General features: G+C 55.0%; 1 protein-coding gene and 1 non-coding gene across 2 annotated transcripts; both read right to left on the bottom strand.

Moving 5' to 3' along the window:
* Positions 1–12,346: 12,346 nt before the first annotated feature.
* On the bottom strand, positions 12,347–12,419 carry TRNAF-GAA (transfer RNA phenylalanine (anticodon GAA)). Its single transcript has one exon. It is a non-coding gene; the product is annotated as a tRNA-Phe (tRNA).
* A 5,092-nt stretch (positions 12,420–17,511) lies between these two features.
* On the bottom strand, positions 17,512–18,438 carry LOC129200057 (olfactory receptor 14J1-like). The gene has a single exon (XM_054811312.1). The coding sequence runs from the start codon at positions 18,421–18,423 to the stop codon at positions 17,512–17,514; it is 912 nt and encodes a 303-aa protein (XP_054667287.1). The 5' UTR covers positions 18,424–18,438.
* Between the last annotated feature and the right edge of the window lie 5,696 nt (positions 18,439–24,134).

Raw genomic sequence — 24,134 nt, 5'->3', positions numbered from 1 at the left:
CAAAACGGGGAGCCACACCCTGGGACACACCTGTGTGTGGGGGGCCACTGCAGGACCCAGGATTTTCTCAGGATCACAGCTCAGCCAGTCAGGTCACAGCTAGCCCTTGTCTGTAGGGCTGTTTTTCCTCCTGATGCAGGACTGACCACTTCTCCTTCTCCTCCTCAAACCCGGGCCAAACCCCAGAGTTTCACAAGGTCCCCCTGGACTGACACTCCTTTGAGGCAGCCCTTAATTTTTGTGTGCAAGTGGCTCACCCTGATGGTGGTGTCTCCCACAAGGTAACAGCAGGAGGAGTTGCAGGATGCTGCAGATAACAGAAAGAGGTTCTAGTTCAATGGAATTAATGAACCAGGAAGGCATTACCATGACAACCATCTCCAAAATACCAAATGAGGGTAACAAGGAAGCTAATGCAGGGCCAGTGAAGAAAGGGTGAATGAGGATTGGGCTGTTTGTGTGCTAGGATATGTTAGTGTGAAATGGGCACCTATATAATGGGCACATTGTATGTGTACACACGTACAATCTGGACCCCTCCAGGAGCTGGTTCTAGACCCTCCATCTATCCAGAAGCTGTACCTGGGATCCCCTCATCCCCCCCACACAAACACACGCACAGACAAATGGCTCTCTCCAGCACAGAATCACAGAACCACTGAGGCTGGAATGCAGCCACCTTCCACCTTCTCTGTGCTTCCTCTTCATGCTTGGTTTTAGTCAGGAGCTCCTTTCTTATCCATGCCAACCTCCTGCCAACTTTGCTGGACTCCCTGCATGTTGGAGTGGACCGTTCTGGAGCTTGAAGAGGAGATCCTTGACCATCAAACAGCTCTCGGCACCCCTCTCCTCTGCCTGACCATACCGCATGGGATTCTTCCAAGCAGAGTTCCCAGCAGGCCATAGTTTGCTCTTCTGCAGTCCTGCTCTTGGCCTTGTTCCTTTCTTTCAGGAGCCTCGAGTCTACCTTCTCACCCTGGACTTTTACATCTCTAATCACCTCTTCTTTGTTTGTAAGTATGAAGTCCTGCAGGAGGACACCTCACTTCATGACCTCCTCATCACTCTGGTGACAAAGATGTGGTGTCTGGTCAACAAGCTTCAAAAACCTCCTGCATGGCTTACACCTCACTATGTTGTCCCTTTGGCAGATACAGGGAGTCCTGTCTGCCATGAGGCCCAAGGCCTGAAAACATGAGGCATCTTCCAGTTGCCTGAAGATGGCCTCGTCTACTTCCTCTTCTTGATCAGGAGGTCTGGAGCAGACATCAACCCACCACAGCGTTGCCCATTTTGTTCTGTCCTCACATTGACACCTCAGCTATCAGACAATCCCTTGTCCATGCTCAGGCAGAGCTCCACACATTCCTGCTGCTCTCTCCCATAAAGGGCAATTTCCCCATCCTAGTCCAGACCTGTGGCCTTATCAGTACCTGAACCCCAAGAGCCCACAGGTCCTCCCAGACGTTTTTTGGGCCACCTTCTCCTTCCAGCTCCAACTGTGAGTAGCCAACTCACAGACCTTCTCAGCTCTCCGTTGTCCAGTTGGTTGCTGATTACCATGCTCCTTTTGTTATTGTCATGCAAGACCCTCTCCTTGTCAATGACACTCACCACTTCCTCATGTGATTCTGGGTCATCCTCTCCATTCTTCATCACTTCCAGGTTGAAGTTTTCTTTCCAGGTTAGCCAGGTTGTTGACAGAGATACTTTTTCCCCACTGTGCCAGATGAATCCCCTCTCTTCCAAGCAGTTGTTGATCCTCAGAGAGTGACTCATGGTCATAGAAACCCTGCTGCTGACACCAACTGCACAACCAATTGTCTACCTACAGGACCTGTCCACTTCTCCACAAACCTCTTCCCCTCAGTAGCAGGATTGAGATCACCACCTGCGCCGCCCCTGCCCTTGACCTGAGGTCCTTAGAAGCTGCTAGAGCTAGTCAGCAGCTTGCCAGCAGTCTCCGTCTCCTCTGACTCTCCTTAACTGGCAACAACAGGCCCTGGATGAAGATTCATGTTCACCAAGGATATCTGACAAAGTCCTCAGAAGAGGTTTTCGGGACTCTGCTGGACAATGTGAATTGGAAGGAACTTGGGGTGAATTCAGTGTTGAGCCCCTTGTTAGCAGGAGGTAGGTCTAGAGACATCCCAAGCTCCCACACAACTTGAACAGTTCACTGATAATCTCGGAGGATAGCTCCTGTGGTTCTTGCAGTCATTGATGCCTCATCTGCCTGTGGGTTAGCACCAAGCACGGCAGACCCTCACAGAGCCAGACCCTCACAGTAGTCTCATGTTGCCACTAGGGCCTGAAACATTCAAAGTTCAGTGGTTCGTTGTGGATGACAGTTTCTTCAGACAGAACAGGCTCTCCTTACAGCCTGCAACAGCCGTGCCTTGCAACAGGGTGACAAATGAGAGTGACACATGCAGGAAGGGATGGCGTGAGGGTGGTGATATTCCAACATCCCTGAGGTCCCTTGCCAACCCAATAAAATCCAGTAGGATTGGAAGAACCCTAAACCTCTCAGGCATGCATTTGTAAGGTTGACCTTATCAGTACGAGAGGCTGAGAGAGGTGGGGTTGTTCAATGGTGAGAAGAGAGGGCTTTGGGAAGAACTGAAAATGGCCCATATACCACTATCAAGAGGTCATCAGCAAGGTAGATCCAGGCTTTTCCCTCTTGTGTGTGAGGAAAAACTGTTTAGCCATGAAGAGAGTGAAGCACTGGAGCAGACTGGCCAGTGATGTTGTGCTGTGTCAGTCCCTGGAAGAGTTCAAAGCCAACATGAAGAACTCCCTGAGCAACCTGGTGTGACCTGATAGCTGCCCTTGCTGTGTGATGCACATTGGCCTTGAGACCTCCTAGGGTCCCTTCCCAGCACGAATGTCTGTCCATTTCCTTCCACCACAGGTCTTCCCTTCTCCATGGTAAGGAAAGCACTCAGGTTCCCCATGACCATGAGGAAAGCCAGACTATGTTTGGTCAGGTAATCTGTGTCATTCCTGTCCCAAACCACTCACTGCTGCTCAGATGCAGAGCTGCATGGCAGGTACCCCCAAAACAGCCTTGATCTAGTGTTCCGCTTCACCTTCTATTTCCTTTCTCCCTCTTCTCTTCCCTTTGATCCTTCTTGTACCCTCCCACACTAACAGCCCACCTCTGTTCACTCTTTCCTCACTGGCCCTGGCTTTGCTGGCTTTGAAGCTGTTTCTGAGATGGTCACCATGGATAATCCTACATTGGAAGGAAATTGCATTAAAGTAGCACCACCTTCTACTATTTGTATTACCCTGCAACTCCCCGTGCTGTTACCTTGTGAGGGACACCACCATCACGGTGACCATCTGCACACAAATATTGAGCTTCAGTCTCGGGGACCTTGAGAAACTCTGGGGTTTAGAGAACAGAAACCTCTTGAAATGTTACAAGGAGAAATGGCCAGTCCTGCACTGGGGGGAAGAATAAGCCTGGACCCGTGTGTCCCTCTGTGGGGCTTCCTGTTGTAGTCAAGTGGGGAGGAATGGAGAGAGTCCCGAGGAGGATGGCCAATATAGGACGTGGGGCCTCAAGCACATGCCCTGTCTGGGGAGGCTGAAGGACCTGAGCTTCTTCAGGCTGCTGAAGTGGAGGCTCAGAGCACCACACTCACAACCTGTGGCTACTTGAAGGATGCTGTCAAAGATGCTGGAGCTTTTCTTCATAGTGGAAAAAAAGGAGGAAAAAGGAAGAGCACCTCAAAGTGTGGCTTGGGAGGCTGAGACGAGAAATGAGGAGAAGGAAATGTGACTCCAAGGGCAGTGCTGATGTAGAATAGGGTGCCCAGAGGGAGTCTGGACCAGCCCATGGCTTTCTCTTTCAAGGAACAGCCAGGGACGATGGAGCGATATCAGTAAGGCTAGTGAGATATTGGGGTGAAATGGAAAAAAGGATTGGGTGTCTTCAAAGAAAGAGGTGCAGGTGCGGGACACTGTAGGGCAGGCTGTATTGGACACTGCTGAGGGCTGTGGCAAGGCTGAAAGACCCCAACCACAGATGACCTCTGCATCACCATGGCTATGGCTATTGTCTCTGCAGTCAAGGCCGACCAGAAGGTGCCTTCAATTGATTCAGGAAGAACTCATGACCTCCTTGCTCCACCATAGTCCTGCTCCAGGCATTGCACATCCCCACATCCCACTGCCCCAGGAAGAGCCCTGAGCAACATGTGAGGGACAGGATCTCCCTTCCAAGGGGCTGGGGGTCAGGGCTTGTCCATCTGGCTTCATTTAACACTTCCAGGTTACTCAGCATCAGAGCCACCTTGCCATTGCCTTTGCCTACCTGTCATCACTGCCTCCACTTGCCTGCTCTAACCAGCCCCTGGGGAGGCTTTGTTGGTAATGTCCCTCAGGGGGACCCATTAACCCTCTGAGAAACTGTGGAGTTTACATCTGACTGTGACTTCTTGAGAGGTTTCATCAAATTCCTCTCAGGGTCTGAGCTTCATGGACTCATCCCCAAACCCAGCAGAGGGGTCATTAAAAGGCCGCCTTGGGCTGGTCCTCTGCTGCTGCTCTCCTGGGACAAAGGGAGCTCATGGCAAGTGGGCAGCCCTGCAGAGAGACATCTCTGGCCAGGAGCAGCTCCTCTGCAGAGCACAGCAGGGCTGAGGGCGCTGGGAGAGGAGTGAGGCAGAGAGTGGGAGGATGCTGAGAGCTCAGGGAAGGAGAAATCTTCACAGCCCTCTACACAGTAAGTCTCTGGGTACAGGCAAGTGCCACTGCGGTTCCTGAAGGGTTCTCCTCAAGCTGTCACAGGTCACAGCCTATAGGACCTTTCTCCAGAGCAGAGGAGGTAAGGGCATCCTCCAGCGCAGGGTTCCCTGCAGCACCGTCAGAGGGACAGAGCATGACGGCTGCCTTGTCCCGGGGTTGGCTGCAGGGTGTGAGGGTGGGTGTGCAGGCAGGGGTGCCCAGTTGTGTCCTTCAGAGCAGGGTCCCTGCAGCCCAGGGGCTGTGTGCCGGGGCAGGGACTCTGCTGTCTGCCAGGGTCAGCACTCAGCCTGCCCGGGGAGCTGCCCAGGGCACTGCAGGGAGAAGCTGTGGGTGGAAGGAGAGATCTCTAGCAGGTCAGGGTCCTTCTGATGTCAAGAGGGTGCTGCGTGGGTCAGGGCTGCTCACAGCTCCAGATCACTCCCAGCACATGTCCCAGGGGACTTCTCAAGAAGCACATCAAGGCAGGGGCTACCTGGAAGGAAAGGTGCTTTCCAGAGCCTGTGCTTTTCCCGTTTCTTGTGGTGGTGGTGCACAAATATGGTCATGGAGCTCTCAGGGTAGCACCACAGTGCGAGACACTGACAGCATTACAGCCATTGGTCAACACCTCTTCAAGGAACCTGATAAAGTCCCTTCACTCACCTCAGCCTCCTCCTCAGGTGGGAAAGGGGTAACGGGAGCAAAATCAACAAAAGAAACCCCCACAGTTCTGTTCTGCACTCAGGTGAATTGGGAGTGGCAAGGGTCAAATCTCTCTTATATCACGGGTAGATTTAACCTGTGATCACTCCTGTTTCCTCTCTGCCTGTTGCTGCACAGCAGGACTGACTCCTCTGGAGCCCATAGAAGAGGCCCCTGCTCTGCATTGCACCCTCAGCCAGCACAATCCAAGGATCACGCCAGGATGTGTGTGAAGACAGACAGAGGACACTTGTGGTTGCTTACTGTGATGAATGGAATAGGTTCTGCTCACAGGTGTCTGTCCTGACTCTTCACTGCGTTTCCCCCTTGGATAGTGCCCTTGTGTGCAGAGGGAGCAAATGTCCAATGGCAGCTCCATCACTGAGTTCCTCCTCCTGGCATTCGCAGACACACGGGAGCTGCAGCTCTTGCACTTCTGGCTCTTCCTGGGCATCTACCTGGCTGCTCTCCTGGCCAATGGCCTCATCATCACTGCCATAGCCTGCGACCACCACCTCCACACCCCCATGTACTTCTTCCTCCTCAACCTCTCCCTCCTCGACCTAGGCTCCATCTCCACCACTGTTCCCAAAGCCATGGCCAATTCCCTCTGGGACACCAGGGCCATCTCCTATGCAGGATGTGCTGCTCAGGTCTTTTTCTTTTTCTTTCTGATCTCAGCAGAATATTCTCTCCTCACTGTCATGGCCTATGACTGCTACATTGCCATCTGCAAACCCCTGCACTTACGGGACCCTCCTGGGCAGCAGAGCTTGTGTCCACATGGCAGCAGCTGCCTGGGGCACTGGGTTTCTCTATGCTGTGCTGCACACGGCCAATACATTTTCTATACCACTCTGCCAGGGCAATGCTCTGGACCAGTTCTTCTGTGAAATCCCCCAGATCCTCAAGCTCTCCTGCTCAGATGCCTACCTCAGGGAAGTTGGGCTTATTGTGGTTAGTGTCTGTTTATTCTTACTGTGTTTTGTTTTCATTGTGGTGTCCTATGTGCAGATCTTCAGGGCCGTGCTGAGGATCCCCTCTGAGCAGGGACGGCACAAAGCCTTTTCCATGTGCCTCCCTCACCTGGCTGTGGTCTCCCTGCTTATCAGCACTGCCATATTTGCTCACCTGAAGCCCCCCTCCATCTCCTCCCCATGCCTGGACCTGGTGGTGGCAGTTCTGTACTCGGTGGTGCCTCCAGCAGTAAACCCCCTCATCTACAGCATGAGGAACCAGGAGCACAAGGAGGCCCTGAGGAAACTAGTCCAATGGACCTTGCACCAATAACAGTAATTTGTCTCCCCTTCTCTGCAGAGTGTCCAGAACATATTTTAGGCCAGTACTTTGTTTGTTTTTTTTTTCTCTGATAATCATACTTAGAGGTAATTGCTTGGGTTCATAGCACTTTTCTTGAGGCTCTGTCCTGTTGTGTCTGATCCTTGAAGTCCCCATGTGTCACCTTTTGCCTTCCTAATAGCCTCTCTGCAATAAAAGGGGATCTCCTGAGGGAGGTGCCTGCACCCTGGGCACTCCTTGATACAGCTGTGGCTAAGAACAAGCCAGAGGAATTGGACTTTCCAAGTCTCTTCTGCCTGGTTTTCTCCTTCTCTTTGGGGAAATAATCTCATGGTATCACTGTCAGACACCAAGCACTTAGTTGAAGGCTCTCGTCTTGGTGTCCAGGGGCATTGGAAATGGTGCACGAGCTCCCAGCCCCCTTCCTCAGGCTGTCACAGGTATGACGGGGCTGATGGCAGAGTGGAAAGGAATCTGGTGTGGTCAGGAGAGGATGGGGACACTGCAGGTACTCTGGGGTGGGAAGTGAATGGAGACTCAGAAGGCGAAAGACCCTGAGATGAAGTCCCCCCAGGGCAGAGCACTCACTCCAGGTACCCGCAAAGAAAGACTCTGCAGTGCTGTGGGAGTCCGTGAAGATGCAGCAGGCACAGGGCAGGAGAGTGGAGAGATGCAGGAGGTGCCTGAGGAGCCGCAGGGCCAGGACTCTGCTGGTGTCCTGGGGAGCAGGGCTGGCGGGGAGGCAGAGTGGGGCAAAGGCGGTCAGGGCTGGGGATCCCCTGCAGCGTCAATGCAGGAGAGGCCGAGAGGGAGTGGCCTGCGCTGGCACTTGGGGCCAGCTGCAGGCCTGGGGCCGATGGGGAGGCTGAGCCCCCCCTCTTCCTCCCAGCAGCTGCTGTGCCCTTCCGAGGGGCTGGGGCCTGAGTGCCCAGAGCTCTGCAGCAGCCCAGACTGCCAGCCCAGACTGGGCTGCTCTGCTGGGCTGCGCTGGGGAGAGGGCAGGGAAGGTGGGGGAGAGCCGGGGAGGGGATGGGCTGGACTGGAAAGTGCCCAGGACAGGAACAGCCTGACGTTATCGGAGCTGTGTGACCCTCCAGGGGGAGGACCCGCTCCAGTGGGCCTGTGGAGCAGAGCCTGATCTCCTCGAGAAGGAAGCAAGTCATCACAGGTGCAGGAGAGAGGAGCTGCTCTGTGCCATGTTCCCTGGACACGCTGGGGAAGCTGCCCCAGGGCAAGTGGGAGAAACCGCCCCACGCATCGTCCATTTCCCTCGCTGGCCATACACCCAGCCCTGGGAAGGGACCTTGGTTGTGGGGCCAGCTCCGTCCTCCTGCTGGGCTCAGTGCCTGTCCTGGGGCACGGCCAGCCCGGTGCCGTCTCTCTTCTGTCCCACACCCTGCAGATCCCACCGCACGGGTGACTGCTGACACCTGCATGGGACATGACTGAGGTTGTGCAGGGGCAGGTACTGGTGGGGGGCTGCCAAATGGAGGGCTGCTGCGGGTGGAGGCATGGAGGGCTGCCACGGGGACTGTGCTGCTGGAGACGTTTCCCCACCCCAAGAACGCACCCTGCTCTATCTAGTGCCTGCACTGCAGGGCCGGGGGACCATGTTGGGCAGCAGGGCTTGGCCAGCCCAGCTGAGGAGGTCTCGTCTTCTTGCCCCACGCTCTTCAGCCTGGGTTCAGGGTCAGGCTGTGGAGCTTCGAGAGCCCATGTTCCCTGGGGAATATTCCTGCTGACAGAGACATTTCCATCCTGCCAGCCAGTGTCCAGCAAAAATGGCTCCCTGCAAGGTCTCGTGATGCACCCCAGAGGGAGCGCCCATTTCCTCACCCTGGGGTTCCCCAGCTGCTCTTTCCCCCAGGCCCTGCCTGGGCCACACTGGTCCCGTGGCACAGAGGCTATGACAGAGCTGCTGTGTTGGGGTGAACCCTGGGCTGTGGCCCCACAGAAACGAGCCCTAAGGTGGCCACTGTGCCCTGAACACCCAATCCAGCCCCAGGGGGTCTCACGTCCCATGGATCACCTCCCACAGTGGTTAGGAGGCAGCTCTGCTCCCCACTGTCCTGGCACAGGGTACAGAGGCACTTGCTGGGGCACACGGGGCTGGGATTGCCCCTTCCCTGGCTCTGCCAGGTCCCCAGTCTCCATGAGCTGTTCCCGCTCCCTTGGGCCCTCACAGACCTTGGAGCAGTGCTGGTAGATCCCCAGAGCTGCCTCCTTCCTGGGCAGGGACTGTAAGGCCCCACGGCAGCCCTGGGACCCCCTCGTCCTGCTGCGCTCCAGCCCCCAGCCCTGCCCTCCTGCTGCCTCCCAGGGGTGTCAGTGAGGGTTTGTGTTGGGGCAGTACCTGTGTGCAGGTGCAGGGGGGATGAGAGCAGGAGCAATGGGGGGACCTTTCCCTCAGTGCTGTGGGAGGCAGAGGAGGGACAGTCCAGGGGAGGGAGAAAGGATCCCCAGGAGACATGGGCTGCTGCCCAAAACCATCATCCAGCCCCTGCTCTGGAGATGGTCCTGTCTGGGAGGCTGCTAATTTGGGCACATTTCCATGGCAGAGGGTATTTTGTGTCCCTCCCCTAAAGCCGGCACTGCTGGGAGCTCAGCCAGGGTCCCTCTCCCTGGGCTGGGGCTTTCACCTCCCCCAGCTCCCATGGGCAGAGAAATGACTCTCGCAGGAGCTGGGTAGGGAGAAGGGTTTGACACTTGGGCAGGAACCTGAAACCCAAACTGCCCTCCCAGGTCCCACCGGTGGGTCTTCAGACCCCTCAAGCTCTTCCCTGATGGGCTTCTCTGCTGCAGACCAGAAGGTGTGTTGGGTGTCCATTGCAGGGGAGCAGCCCCAGGTGGGTAGCACTGCAAACAGCAGGATCTGGCCCTAGAGCAGAAGAGGGGAGGAGGCAACTGTCACCAAGAGCATCTCTCATGGCAGTGTTGACCCATTCCTTGCTGGGAGCTCCTCCACCCCTGGGGTAACCTTGAGGGATATGGGGGAAGCCCAGGGTCACAGACCCCTCTACCCTTATCCTTAGAGCTTTCCTGCTGGCAGTCCCTGGCCTTGTGAGATGCAGGGCTGGAGCCTGCCCAGTGGGACTTTCCCAAGGGAAGGAGGCTGTGTTTGCTGTGCCCATGTGTGTCACCCATGATGATGACCTTGAGGGTCTCTCCCTGATAACTTTCCTCTCCTGAGGGATTTCCACAGCCGTGCTCTGCCCAGCGTGGGTCAGCAGTGCAGAGGGTTGGGGTCTCACCATCAGGCCCCTTGTGTAGGTCCTGGGGAGCTGCTGCAGGAGCAAGCACAGATCTGGGGTACACTGATGATCCCGCATTGCTGCAGAGAACAGACCCAGCCCGCAGGCCCAGACTGTTCAGGCCCCAAAATGCCCTGAAATGGGCTCTTTCTGCTCAGGTGTGCTGCCCCCTCACACACACCCCTGGGCTCTGTGGCTCATCTCCCGGAGGAGGAGGAGGAGGAGGAGGCAAAGCTCTGCCAGGTGCCAGCGTAAGGGAGAAATATTACCCCTGGGGGAGGGCAGAGCTGGCAGGGAGGTGGCATGGCGCAGACACTGGGCTCTTCTCCCTGGTCCCCACCTGGGGCGGCTTGAGTCCACAGGTCAGTGTCCATACTGGCACCAAACATCCTGTGTTCAGAAGATATCCCCACCCCACCGCCCTTCTTCTGTACTTCACTTTTATACCTTATTTCTCTGAATTTGGGCCCACTGTTCCTGGGGGGCACTGAGCACCCTGCAGTAAAAGGCCATGTCTCATGTCCCACTTTGGGTTGCAGGTGGTTTTGGTGTGAGAACAGCTGAGGCACCATCTCCTGGCCCTTGCTGCCTGTGCATGGCTTTGGACAGGCCTGTGTCTCCCTGATCCCACCAGCATGGGCTGGACGGAGACACCAAACCCCCAGGAACAAGAGGTGGGTACCAGCCCCAGCAGTCCCACCTCTGCAGGGCTGTGCCTGACCTCAGCACCTCTGGGTTCCTCTGCTCAAGGCAGTGGTGATGGCAGAGGGAGAAAGACCTGGAGACAGGGATAGGGTAAGAAATGCCATTCCACCAGCTGGGAGTCCCACAGGCCTGTCCAGGCTGGTCCAGCTCAGACACCCCTAGCTGCTGGCACAGGGGGGTGTTTCCCAGCTGGGATGGGATCTGCACCTGAGCTCAGGTCCAGCACCTCTGGGAGGTGGCTCAGCAGAGGCAGCGCACACAGCCCTCCTCACCCCACAGAGGGGCCCTGGGTGGGCAGGGCAGGCCCACAGTGCCTGGAGAGGACCAGTGCTCCAGCTCCAGCCTGTACCCGCCTGAGGCTGGGCACTGGGGGAAAAAGCACCCTTGGAGATGCCGGGGATCGAACCCAGGACCTCCCACATGCGAAGCGGGCGCTCTGCCGCTGAGCTACATCCCCTTCACGCCTGCCAGCAGGACAGACACTCTGCTGCCGTGACATGTCTATGACAAGCACAGCCCTGTTGTCCCCTGGGTGCCCGGGGACCCTCTGCAGAAAACAGCATTTGAAGCCTCCTGAGATGGGGGAAGTCAGGACGGCCTCTCCACGGGGGCCTGATCCTGGCACAGGGGTGCACTGCAGAGCATTGGCCCTTCCACATCTCGGCAGGGCAATGGGGCAGAAGGAGGCTCTTGCTGCAGGCGCTGCTCCCACGCTCTGACCCACTCTGGGCTTGATGGAGAGGAGAAAGCCCCCGAGCCTCCTCTGCCACCCAGGGCAACAGCCGTCTGTCTCCCACCTGTCCCCAGCTCCACAGGAGGAGCAGAGCAACAGGGTGAGGGAAACACCCTGCCTGGGGTGAGGTGTCCCCAGGCTCTGATGGCACCCCAGGGTGTGCAGTGGGGGGACATGGGGACAGAAACCTCTCACCCCCTCATCCAGGTAGCGGGCCTCCCCCTGCACCCCCCCTCCCCGCCAGCATCCCTGGAGGTGGGGTGAAGGGCAGGCTTCCATCGCCCTGGGGCTGATGCCCAGAGAGGAGCACAGAGGTGTTTCATCAGTCATTGCAGCAGGCGGGTCAAGGGGGGCAAGAAACTCTGCTCAGGACAGCGTGTGACTACACACGACGCCCATGCACTGCAGTGGGTGATCCTCAGCACGGCTTGGTCAGCTGTCCTGGGCACATCAGAGGTCTCGCTGCGACAGACCTCCAGAGGAAGGATGCTGCCATTCAGGCCTCAGCTCCAGGGAGTGCCTCTGCCTGGGAGTGGGGGGGGACAGTGGCCTCTGGTCTGGGAACTGAGAACCAGGTGAAGGGGGGTGTGAGGAGAGGAGCAGTCTGTGCACCATGGCGAATGAGAAAGAGGAGAGAGACAGGGTCTTTGCAGAGACCGCGCAGTGGAGAGACCTCGATCCCTGTGGAGCAGGGAAGGAGGGAGAGCTGGAGACCACCCCAGAGGAGCACTGAATGGAGAGTCCTGCCCAGGGGGAGGCTGGGGACTCGTGGTGCTGGAGGAAGGCTCCTTCTGAGCTGCAGGGCTGCAGCTACAGAGCAGGGACAGTGCTCTGGCAAGAGGTGAAGGAGCAAGCAGGGCTGGGGCAGGCTGGAGGAAGGCAGACAGGTCTGCAAAAATCTGAGGGAGAAAATGATTGCTGAAGCCCGGGGTTGAACCAGGGACCTTTAGATCTTCAGTCTAACGCTCTCCCAGCTGAGCTACTTCAGCCCTGCCCCAGCAGCCCTGGTCCCCGTGCCACCCATGCCAGGCCACAGGCTGGCACCCAGGAGGAGTGCTCCTCAGGGAGGTTCCCAGGGGAAAGCTGTGCCCAGCCCAGAGCAGAGGGGACCTGGCTCCTCCCTGACCCCAAGGCCAGGTGGGCTCCAGCTTTGGTGGAGGCCAGCTTACACTGGGCGTGCCAAGATGTCTGTGGGCCTTGTACAAACGGGACAGTGGTGAAGGTAAATGGGCAGACCAGGCATGTGCAACTGCAAAGGCTGCCCGTGGAAGAAGCGTGGGGCTGGTGGAAGACCTTACCTCCTTCCCCAGGGAAGGCCTCCTCCCAACCCTTTTATCCCTGGCTCCACTTCACTCACTCCTTCATTCCCAACTCCTCTATCTCCTCCCCGCTGAGCAGGGCAGGGGGATGGGGAATGGGAGTTGCGGTCAGTCCATAACAGTTCCTCTCTGCTGCTCCTTCCCTCTAAGACTTTTCCCATGGGGTCCCTCCTATGGGCTACAGTCCTTCAAGACAAACCCACTCCAGCATGGGCTGTCCTCCATCCAGCATTCTTTCAGGAATTGTCCAACATCTTCAGTGTTGGGTCCTCGACGGACTGCAGGGCTTACTTTCCCCACCATGGTCTTCTCCATGGGCCGCAGGGAAATAGCGGCTCTACTCTGATATTCTCCATGGGCTGCAGGAGGCAATCTGCTCTTGTGCCTGGAGCACCTCTTCCCCCTCCCTCTTCACCAACCTCCGTGCTTGCAGGGCTGTTTCTCACATTTTGTCTCCCTTACTCCTCTCCCATTCTGGCACTTGTGTCCTTTCTTAAATATGCTTTTGTAAAGGTCCCACCAGCTTCACTGATGGGCTCATTTTTGTGCAGTGGTGGTCTGCTTGGAGCCTGCTGGAACCACCTCTGTCTGGCATGGGGAGGCAGCCCCTGGTGTCTTCTCACAGAGGACACCCCCGCATCCCCCCTGCTGCCAAAGCCTGGACACCACCACCAATACACAGTGTAAATCTTTGCCTTGCTGAATGACATCCCCTTCCTCTTCCCTCATCCACAAATACAATTTACTCGCTGGGGAGGAAGGGAGAGAACAGAGAAGGCCTTGATGCTGTGCAAACATGGTTCAGCAATAGCTACACCATTGGTGTGTTGGCAACTCTGTTTTGGTGACAAATCCCAAACACAGTACCACAGGGGCTGCCGTGAAGAAAATTAACTCCATCCCAGCCCAAACCAGTACGGTGTGCCTGGAAGAATGTTTCCAGGATTAGCTGCTCTATCTCCTTCCCAGGAAGAGAGAGGTGAGGCTGACTGGCCGGTAGTTCCCTGGGTCCTTCTTCTTGCCCTTCTCGAAGACAGGAGGCACATGTGGTTTCTTCCACTCTTTGGAGGACTGTATTGTGTGCGCACTTGTGAACTGAGGCAAGAGTCCTCCCACCAGCTGTGGGTTTGTGGCAGGTATGGGAGGAAGCTGAGTCCCTGTGACGGATCCACTCGGCTCCCTGACCAAACCAGCAGTAGTTTGGTTCAGGGTCCAAAGGAGGTAAAGGCCCAGGTGTAACCTGGCCAACAACTTCTCTAGTTCCAGTCTGGTCTCTGAAAACAGGAGCAGAGGGACATGGTGAGCATTGATGTATATGGGCTTGGAAACTGGAACACCCATCACATGATTAAGACATGAGTAACAGGTGGTTCCTCCAAGACTCATTTGTCAGGGAACAAAGAAAGTTGTGGGTACAAGGAGTCTCATGCATACCTTTCCCATCACATGGAATTGGCCTGTGAGCCAACCACTCTATTCCATAAATGTGGCAGCCTAAGGGTATCTTCTTTGAGCTCTCCCTGCTAAGCAGCTGGCTGCCCAGCAGTGATCTCTCCTTGAGCTGGGACACCTCTCAAGGTTACTTCTCGAGGCTGAGACCTCTTACCCACTGCAGATCTTTGCTAAGTGACTGATATCGTGCTTAACCTTGTGTAACAGTGCACTAAGATTTTGTATTGGTGACTTTGATTCTGTTCTGGTAGCTGTGAATCATTGTTATATCCTCTGTGCAGTAAGGAATAGAGTGACCCTTGCCATCCGACTTTGATAAGTTGCAGTAAAACCGCTTTTGCTGATACTTCTGGCGGTGGTTCTTTAATTGGTCTAAATCGCCCGTCTGTGACAAGCTAGTGTAGTCAGCAGGAGTCTGGATCAGGATTTGTGACAGGAGACCTTATTGCAGGCATACAGTGTATAGGGCAGGCTTACGGGAAGAGGGAGACTTTTTACCAGGGCCTGTAGTGATAGGACAAGAGGCTTTTAAACTGGAAGAGGGTAGGTTTAGATTGAACATAAGGATGAAATTTTATCTGGTGAGGGTGGTGAGACACGGGCACAGGTTGCCCAGAGAAGTTGTGGATGCCCTGTCTGTGGAAGTGTTCAATGCCAGGCTGGATGGGGCTTTGAGCAACCTGGTCTAGTGGAAGGTGGGTCCCCCATGGGGTCAGAAGTCCTTGAGGAGCCTGCTCCAGCATGGGCTTCCCACAGGGTCACAGCCTCCTTTGGGGGCAACCACCTGCTCTGGAATGGGGTCCTCCAAGGGCTGCAGGTGACTGTCTGCTCCAACATTAACCTCCATGGGCTGGTGGGGGTCAGCCTGCCTCACCATGGTCTTCTCCATGATTTGCAAGGGAATCTCTGCTCTGGTGTCTGCAGCACCTCCTCCCTCTCCTTCTTCCCTGACCTTGCTGTCTGCAGGATTTTTTCCTCACTGTTTTTTTTTCCTACCTTACTTCTGTCTCACTCTGGCATTTGTGCCCTTTCTGAAATATGCTTTCACAGAGGCACCACCAGCTTTGCTGATGAGCTCAGCTTGTGCCAGCAGTAGGGCTATTGCAGTGCTGGCTGGACTTGGCTGTGTAGGGCATGGGGCAACACACTGTCTCTTCTGACAGGGGCTCCTGTTGCTCCTCCACTACTAAAAAAAGTGGATGTTGAAACCCATACAGAGCAAAATGCTTGGCCCTGCTCTTCCACTGTCAAGAACTCCAAACTACTCATTGGAACAGAGAAGGCCTTGACACTGTGCACACACTGCTCAGCAATAGCTAAAATATGGGTGTGTTATCACCACTGTTTGGGCCACCAATGCAAAGCACCATATGAGCTGCTATGAGGAAAATTAACCCCATCCCACCTAGTCCCAGTACAATCCGCACCCTTATTCCACAGCATTTCCGTCATGCTCAGGTCCCACGTTGACTGATACACCTGAGTGTACACATTCAGGATGTACACAATCGCCCAATTCCTGTGTTGTTGCATTTCTACACCCTACTCGAGCCTTTCCATTCTCTCTCTTTCTCGTTCCCACAATCCCCTCTTACCAACACTTACAACTTGTACTCCGTACTTAAACCATCTTTACTTCCGACAGTCAGGTTTACACATCCTCATTAACCAGTACCCCCTGTTCCTTGACACACGCTGATATTGTTCACTCATTCCAGGCCCACTGCCTCCACCCCCACACGTGTCAATGACTTGGGTCCCATCTGCCAAGGTGATTACTCAGGACAGGTGAAGTACTCGCCCCATTCCTCGTGAGGATTGCCCGCTGTTGGTTCAAGTGGTTCCTGCTGCCTTGCTTCCTAGCACATGTAACTCACATCATGGAGTATTTTCCCCCAAGGTTAGATCTCCTTGAGGTACACACCAGATCTCCCATCCTTCCACATTACCCACCGAGTACAGCCAGGTCCTTGAGCCAAGACAATCTCACAGATGGGCTTGCTTGTTCCCAGGGGAGGAGCAGCCCACACTGCCTTCCCCAGCCAGCTCCCTGTGTGCGCTATGGGGACCTTACCTCCTCCCACAGTATGCGCAGGCTTTGTTTGGGCAGGACCAGGAAGGTTAGCAGATCCTCTGGTGTGTACCAGCTGAATGGCTTCTGCTAAACTGATCACCTGTCCAATATGAGATGAGGCAGTGTCCCCGTGACTTTGGCCTGCTCTCTCAGCATCCTTGGGTGAAGTCCCTCCCATCTCATGGACTGGCAAGGGTTGAGTTTGATCAAGTGACCCTAGATTTCATCCCCACCCACTGATGGTTGTTCTCCATGGGTTCTGCTTCAAGGTGCAAGGGCCTGGGAGACCTTGCTGATGAAGACTGAGCCAAAGGCAACATAGAGCATCTCAGACCTATTTACACCTGCTCTTGCTAAGTTCTGCAGCAGCCCTGCACTGTCTTTGTTTCTTCTTTAACTTCAGTAGTAACATCTCATCTTGGTGCCACTGAGCTCCTTTGAGAGAGTCAACTGAATATCCTTATGGGCTGTTGCAGGAGGCCGTCCTTAGAGACCAGTGGTACTGAGCTCTGCTCAGTGCTCAGTACTTGTGCTCTGCCCTTCAGTGCTCCTGCCCATAAAATCCTGCAGTTGTTACTACCCTGTTGTCCATCCCGTAGTGAGGTCGATACTTCCCAGCTGCTCCAGCAAACAGATGACAAGTTTCTCCTGATGACGTGGTTTAGGCCCAGCCGGCAACTAAGCACCACGTGCTGCTCACTCACCCCTCCCCCGGCAGGATGTGGAGGAGAACAGAAAAACAAGGGCAAAGCCTGGAGGATTGGGATAAGGGCAGTTTACTGGGACAGCAAGGGAGAGGGAAAACAATCAACAACAGCACTGATAACAGATATTCACAATGGGTGATAACAGAGAACAATTTACCGATCCAACCACCGACCCACTAGAAGCTCAGCCCATTCCAGAACCGTGCCGAAAACCGCGCCACCCCCCCACTGCCCGACTAGCCCCCCTTTTATGGTGAGCATGATGTCACATGGTATGGAATAGCCCCCGGCCAGCTTGGGTCACCTGTCCTGGCTCCTTGTGAAATTAACTCTGTCCTTGCCAGAACCAGGACATTCGTAAAGGATCAGACACAACAGGACAGAGCCTCAAGAGAAGTGCTATGAACCCAAGCAATTACCTCTAACTATGATTATGAGAGAAATAAAAACCCAGAGTACTGGCCTAAAATATACTCTTGGAACTTTGCGAAGAAGGGGAGACAAATTACTATTGGTGGTTCAAGGTCCATTAGATTAGTGTCCTCAAGGCATTCTTGAGCTCCTGGTTCCTCATGCTGTAGATGAGGGGGTTCAATGCTGGAGGCACCACCGAGTACAGAACTGCCACCACCAGGTCCAGGGATGGGGAGGAGATGGAGGGGGGCTTCAGGTGAGCAAATATGGCAGTGCTGATAAACAGGGAGACCACAGCCAGGTGAGGGAGGCACGTGGAAAAGGCTTTGTGCCGTCCCTGCTCAGAGGGGATCCTCAACACAGCCCTGAAGATCTGCACATAGGACAGCACAATGAAAACAAAACAGCCAAAACCTAAAAAACAGCTTAATATAAGAAGCCAAACTTCCCTGAGGTAGGAGCCTGAGCAGGAGAGCTTGAGGATCTGGGGGAGTTCACAGAAGAATTGGTCCAGGGCATTACCCTGGCAGAGAGGAATTGAAAATGTATTGGCCGTGTGCAGCACAGCAGTGAGAAACCCACTGCCCCAGGCAGCTGCTGCCATGTGGACACAAGCTCTGCTGCCCAGGAGGGTCCCGTAGTGCAGGGGTAGGCAGATGGCAACGTAGCGGTCATAGGCCAAGACGGTGAGGAGGGAATATTCTGCTGAGATCAGAAAGTAAAAGAGAAAGACGTGTGCAGCACATCCTGTGTAGGAGATGGTCCTGGTGTCCCAGAGGGAATTGGCCATGGCTTTGGGCACAGTGGTGGAGATGGTGCCCAGGTCGAGGAGGGAGAGGTTGAGGAGGAAGAAGTACATGGGGGTGCGGAGGTGGTGGTCGCAGGCTATGGCAGTGATGATGAGGCCATTGCCCAGGAGAGCAGCCAGGTAGATGCCCAGGAAGAGCCAGAAGTGCAAGAGCTGCAGCTCCCGTGTGTCTGCGAATGCCAGGAGGAGGAACTCAGTGATGGAGCTGCTGTTGGACATGTGCTATTTCTTGGCATGGGGGCTGGTTCAAAAAAGCAAAGGACGGGGAAAAGTTAGGACATCTTCCTCTAAGCAAAGCCACTCCATTTTTCATAGAAATAATCCCTATTCGAAATGCTTTTCCTTTCTCTGGTTTGTGCTGGCTGAGTGTGTGGTGAGGAGCTGAGGAGTCAGCTGTGCTCAGCTGCAGTGGGTACATGGAGCTGGTTTGTGACACCTCCAATGAAGACAAGCGATGTCAGCTGTAATCCACCTTCAATGGAGAAATTAAATCTCTGCACTCATGATTTGGAAAAGTGCGGGATACACAAGAGATTCTTAGCATGTCCTTATAGGAATGTTATCTGTGGTTTTTATTTTTGACCATCACCTCTGGGGATTTTTCCTCTGAGGGTTAGAAATACACATTTTATCATGGAAAACGGGAAGAGTCTTGAGACAGTTCAGGCAAAAGGGCTCAGGTCTTTGTAGCTTACTGCAGAGTCAGGAGAGCTGAGGTGTCCACTAGACTGCTAATGAAATTGATTCTGTTGCCTTGACGTTGTCGACAAACATAAATTACTCTCTAAAAAATAGCCCAAAAAAAGACTCTAAGGAGAGCAGAGGAGTCCTGTTTCAAAGGGCAGATCTGCAAACTGTTCACTTTCCCAGCTCAGGAGTGGAGTTGTGATTAAGAAGGACACAGCCCCTCTCAGAGAAGCAAAGGCCTCTGAGAGGAGAGAACTGACCTCCAAGGGAAAGCTCAGCACTCCCTGGGATCCTACAGCACAGCCATGCCCTTCTGGGGCAGCTCCCAAGCCCAGCAGCACAGGCAAAGCAGACAGTCCGATGTCCTGAAGATGGGATGTCCTAAAGGCAGAGTCAGCTCATTGCTCAGCAGACAACGCCCAGCAGCCATCTAGAGTGAGGGACCACAAGAGAGCAGCCTGAAGGCAGCCTAGCCCAGGGCTTGGCTGCAGTTTCCTCCCACTCCCTGCCCATGTCTCTGCTGCCTGGAGCTGTCCCTGCCAGGAGCTGTTGCTCTGTCCACAGCTCTCCTCCCTGTCCCTGCTCTGAAGGACACAACTGGGCACCCCTGCCTGCACACCTGCATTCACAGCCACTCAAACTTGCCTCTGCACAGGGAGTCCACCTAGCACATCCCAGGAGCTGTGGGCTCTGCCAGCTTGAGGAGATGCCTCCAGGAACTACAGCTGCATTGCCCTGCACCCAGAGACTTGCCGTGTCAAGGGCTCTGAAGATTTCTCCTTCCCTGAGCTCTCAGCAAGCCTCCCATTTCCAACTGCCTTTAAGCTCTCTCTGCCTCGCTGTTCTCCCCTCGGTGCTTGCAGGCAGAGCCCTCAGCCCTGCTGTGCTCTGCAGAGGAGCTGCTCCTGGCCAGAGATGTCCCTCTGCAGCACAGCCCACTTGCCATGAGCTCCCTTTGTCCCAGGAGACCAGCAGCAGAGGCCCAGCCCAAGGCGGCATGTTAATGACCCCTCTGGTGGGTTTGGGGATGAGTCCATGAAGCTCAGACCCTGAGAGGAAGCTGATGAAACCTCTCCAGAAGTCACAGTCCGATGCAAACTCCACAGTTTCTTGGAGCATTAATGGGTCCCCCTGAGGGCCATCCCTGACAAAGCAACTCTGGGGCTGGTTAGAGCAGGCAAGTGGAGGCAGTGATGACAGGTAGGCAAAGGCAATGGCAAGGTGGCTCTGATGCTGAGTAATCCTGGGTGTGTTTCATCAAAGGGCCAAGCCCAAGGGCCCCCATCCCCTTGGAAGGGAGGTCCTGATCCACACACACGTGTCTCAGGTCTCTTCCTGGGGCAGGGTATTGTGGGGACATGCAATGCCAAGTGCAGGACAATGGTACGACACCTCCCAGGCCTTTGAGTGGAGTCAAGGAGGCCATGAGGCCCTCATGCTGTCAGGATTAGGTGTCTCCTGGTAGGCCTTGCTGACCCAGACAACAGCCACGGCCAATGGGAGAAAGACCTCAGCTCTGTCGGGGGCTTTCAACTTTGTCAGCTTCCTTGACCATCTCCACCACAGGTTGTCCTGTGGTGTCCTATGCCTGCATCTGTTTCCCTGAAGGCTGTGGACATCCACTGTGCTTGCCAACCTTGCTCTCACTTGAGCATCTTCCTACCCTTACTGATATCTCTCCATCCTCACGGGCTGTTCATTGAAATACAAAGCTTTGGCTAATCCAGACTCTTTCTGGGTGGCCTCTTGTACCACAGCACTGCACTTGGAATGATGTTTCATTAACTCAAAGTGACATGAAACCTTCCTATCCAGTCTCAACTTCCAAAGCTTTACTTTGTGCCATTATTTCTTTCTCGTGTTGCTTTCCAATGTTGAGAAAAACTCCACCATCTCTGAAAGCACACTTCAACCAGTCTCAGGATGGTCTGGGTGGCCATGGTCGTCCTAATGCAGACCTGTATGCAGGTGGCCTTTTTCATGATGAGCATGAGGAGTTGCAGGGCTCTTCAGATCCATGTAGGAAATTCCATGAACACCACCTCCAAAACACCAAATGGGTTACAAAACAAGTAAAAGCAGGGACAGCGGTTTGCATGGCAAGGTTTTGTTATGGATGGGGGGCTATAGGGATGGCTTCTGTGAGAAGCTGTTAGAAGCTTCCCCCATGTCCAATAGAATCAGTGCAACTGGCTCCAAGACGGACATGCTGCTGGCCAAGGCTGAGCCAATCAGCGACGGTGGTAGCACCTCTGTCATGACTTATTTAAAAAGGGAAAAGAAGAAAAAAAACCCCAAACACCAGGAGCAATTGCAGCCAGAGACAGGTGTTAGAATATGTGAGAGGAACAACTCTGCAGACAGCAAGGTCAGTGAAGAAGGAGGGGGAGGAGGTACTCCAGGTGCCAGAGCAGAGAATCCCCTGCAGCTTGTGGGGAGCACCATGGTGAGGCAGGCTGTCCCCCTGCAGCCCATGGAGGTTGATCGTAGAGCAGATATCCACCTGCAGCCCATGGAGGACCCCACGCCGGAGCAAGTGGATGCTCCCAAAGGAGGCTGTGACCCTGTGGGAAGCCCACACCAGAGCTGGCTTCTGGCAGGACCTGTGGCTTCGTGGAGAGAGGAGCCCACGCTGGAGCAGGTTTGTTGGCAGGACTTGTGACCCCGTGGGGGACCCACGCTGGAGCAGTCTGTTCCTGAAGGACTGCACACTGTGGAAGGGACCCGCGGTGGAGCAGTTTGTAAAGAACTGCAGCCCGTGGGAAGGACTCATGTTGAAGAAGTTCATGGAGGACTGTCTCCTGGGGGAGGGACCCCCCACTGGGGAAAGGTGTGAGGACTCCTCCCCCTGAGGAGAAAGGAGCGGCAGAGACAATGTGTAATTAACTTAAACATCATCCAGTTTTAACCTCCCTGACAGGGGCAGGGACATCTTCCACTAGACAACGTTGCTCAAAGCCCCATCCAACCTGGCCTGGAACACTTCCAGGGATGGGGCATCCACAACTTTTCTGGGCAACCTGTGCCAGTAACTCATCACCCTCACAGGGAAGAATTTCTTCCTAATATCTAATCTACATCTACACTCCTTCAGTTTAAAGCCATTACCCCTTGTCCTATCACCACACTCCCTGATAAAGGAGTCCTTCTCAGTCCTTCCTGTAGCCCCATTCAGGTACTGGAAGGCTGCTATAAGGTCTCCCCGGAGCCTTCTCTTCTCCAGGGTGAACCACCCCAACTCTCTCAGCCTGTCTTCATAGGAGAGGTGCTCCAGCCCTCTGATCATCGTTGTGGCCTCCTCTGGACTCACACCAACAGCTCCATGTCTGTCTTGTACTGGGGACCCCAGAGCTGGACGCAGTACTGCAGGTGGGGTCTCATGAGACCAGAGAAGAGTGGCAGAGTCCCCTCCCTCGACCTGCTGGTCACGCTGCTTTTGATGCAGCCCAGGACAGGGTTGGCTTTCTGGGCTGCAGGTGCACGCTGCCAGCTCATGTTCAGCTTTTCATCAATAAATACCCGCAAGTCCTTCTCCTCAGGGCTGCTCTCAATCCATTCCTCAACCAGCCTATAGTCGTGCTTGGGATTGCCCCGACCCACGTGCAGGACCTCGCATTTGGCCTTGTTGAACTACATGTGGTTCACACGGGCACACCTCTCCAGCCTGTCAAGGTCCCTCTGGATGGCATCCCTACCTCCAGTGTGTCAACCACACCACACAGCTTGGTGTCGTCGGCAAACTTGCTGAGGGTGCACTCGATCCCACTGTCTATGTCACCCACAACAATGTTAAACAGCACCAGTCCGACCCCCAAGGAACGTCACTCGTCACTGATCTCCACTTGGATGTGGAGCTGTTGACCACAACTCCTTGAGTGCAACAATCCAACCAATTCCTTATCCACCAAGTGGTTCCTCCCTCAAATCCACATCTCTCCCATTTAGACACCAGGACTTTATGCGGGATAGTGTCAGATGCTTTGCACAAGTCCAGGTAGATGACGTCTGTCACTCTTCCCTTATCCACCAATGCTCTAACATCATCGTTAAAGGCCACAAAATTTGTCAGACACAGTTTGCACGGAGTGAAGCCGTTTTGGTGGTAGCCCAGTGCTGGTTTGACTCCTGGTGCCCATGGAGCAGAGCCTCCTTTTGAGGATGAAGTCATTCAATGCATAATCCCGAGGACAGACTTAGCCAGGGATTAAAAATGCCAGCAATGCCTCAACACACTACCCTCACCTCCACTGCTTATCCCCTCTCCCTACAGAGGTTTGGCTGGGAAGGGACCTATGGAGGTCACTAGCCCCGTGGTCTGCTCTGAGCAGGGAGAACTTGAGAGGTCAATATGATTGGTCAGTGCTTTCTCCTGAGCCAGCACATGTCCACTGGCACCATCGCAGTAAGAAGGGCGAGAGCCCTGCCTGGCTGGGGGCTGGGGGTAATTCTGAGGTCCCAGCAGTGTGGGAGCTCCCTGGAGCATTGTGTCTGCTGTGGGCATTCCCTCCCCTGGGCAGATGCAGCCCCACACATGGCCCCACGGCCCTGCTGCGCACATCCCCTGGGGCAAGGGGTGTTCAGTGGTGGAGAAAAGTCTCCCTTGGCATCATCCCCCACAGCAGCTCGCAGTGCCCCAGCCCCCAGTGGCCCTCCTGCTTGGGCAGCCTCCCCCAGCACCCTGCCCCTGCCCAGGCTGAGCTGTGTCCCAGGTGCTGGTTCCCAATCAGCCCTGCTCTGCACTCTGCAGGGCTCTGGGCCAGGACAGAGGCTGGGCAGGACTGCCTCTCCTAGTGACACGGCCACTGAGCCCCGCAGGACATGGCAAAGGTCAGCCCTCCCAAGGACCATGGTGAATGGCCAGGGCTGGAAAGGTGACATGAGGAGATGGGTCTGGCAGGAGGCTCCTGGGGCAGTTTCTCCTCTGTCTCTTCATGCAAAAGCAAGCCAGGCTGGACATTTAGACTGAGGGACTCTTCTGGAGGGCCCTCATGGGCATGGGCATGGTCTGCATGTTGCCAGGTTCTCCTCTGTGTGCTACCTTGATCTGTGGGGATCACAAAGGCTGCAGAGGACCCAGGAGAAGCCTTGTCCTCTCTCTGGTCACAGCTGGACCCCAGTCCTCCAGCTCAGCCCCAGCTGAGGAGCTTTGTCTGGGAGTGACTTGTGGGGTAAGAGCTGGCAGATGGGTGGGGGAGGTTGTCCCAAGAACATGTCCTGGTGGTGTGGTGTAACCTGGTAGGCAG

This window comes from Grus americana, assembly GCF_028858705.1.
Source record: "Grus americana isolate bGruAme1 chromosome 27 unlocalized genomic scaffold, bGruAme1.mat SUPER_27_unloc_1, whole genome shotgun sequence".
Lineage (NCBI taxonomy): Eukaryota > Metazoa > Chordata > Aves > Gruiformes > Gruidae > Grus > Grus americana.
Note: the sequence above shows the minus strand (reverse complement) of the source record. Positions and strands in the feature narration are given on the sequence as shown.

Coding starts and splice junctions, on each gene's coding strand:
- LOC129200057 (XM_054811312.1), bottom strand. CDS start 18,423: ATGTCCAACAGCAGCTCCATCACTGAGTTCCTCCTCCTGGCATTCGCA.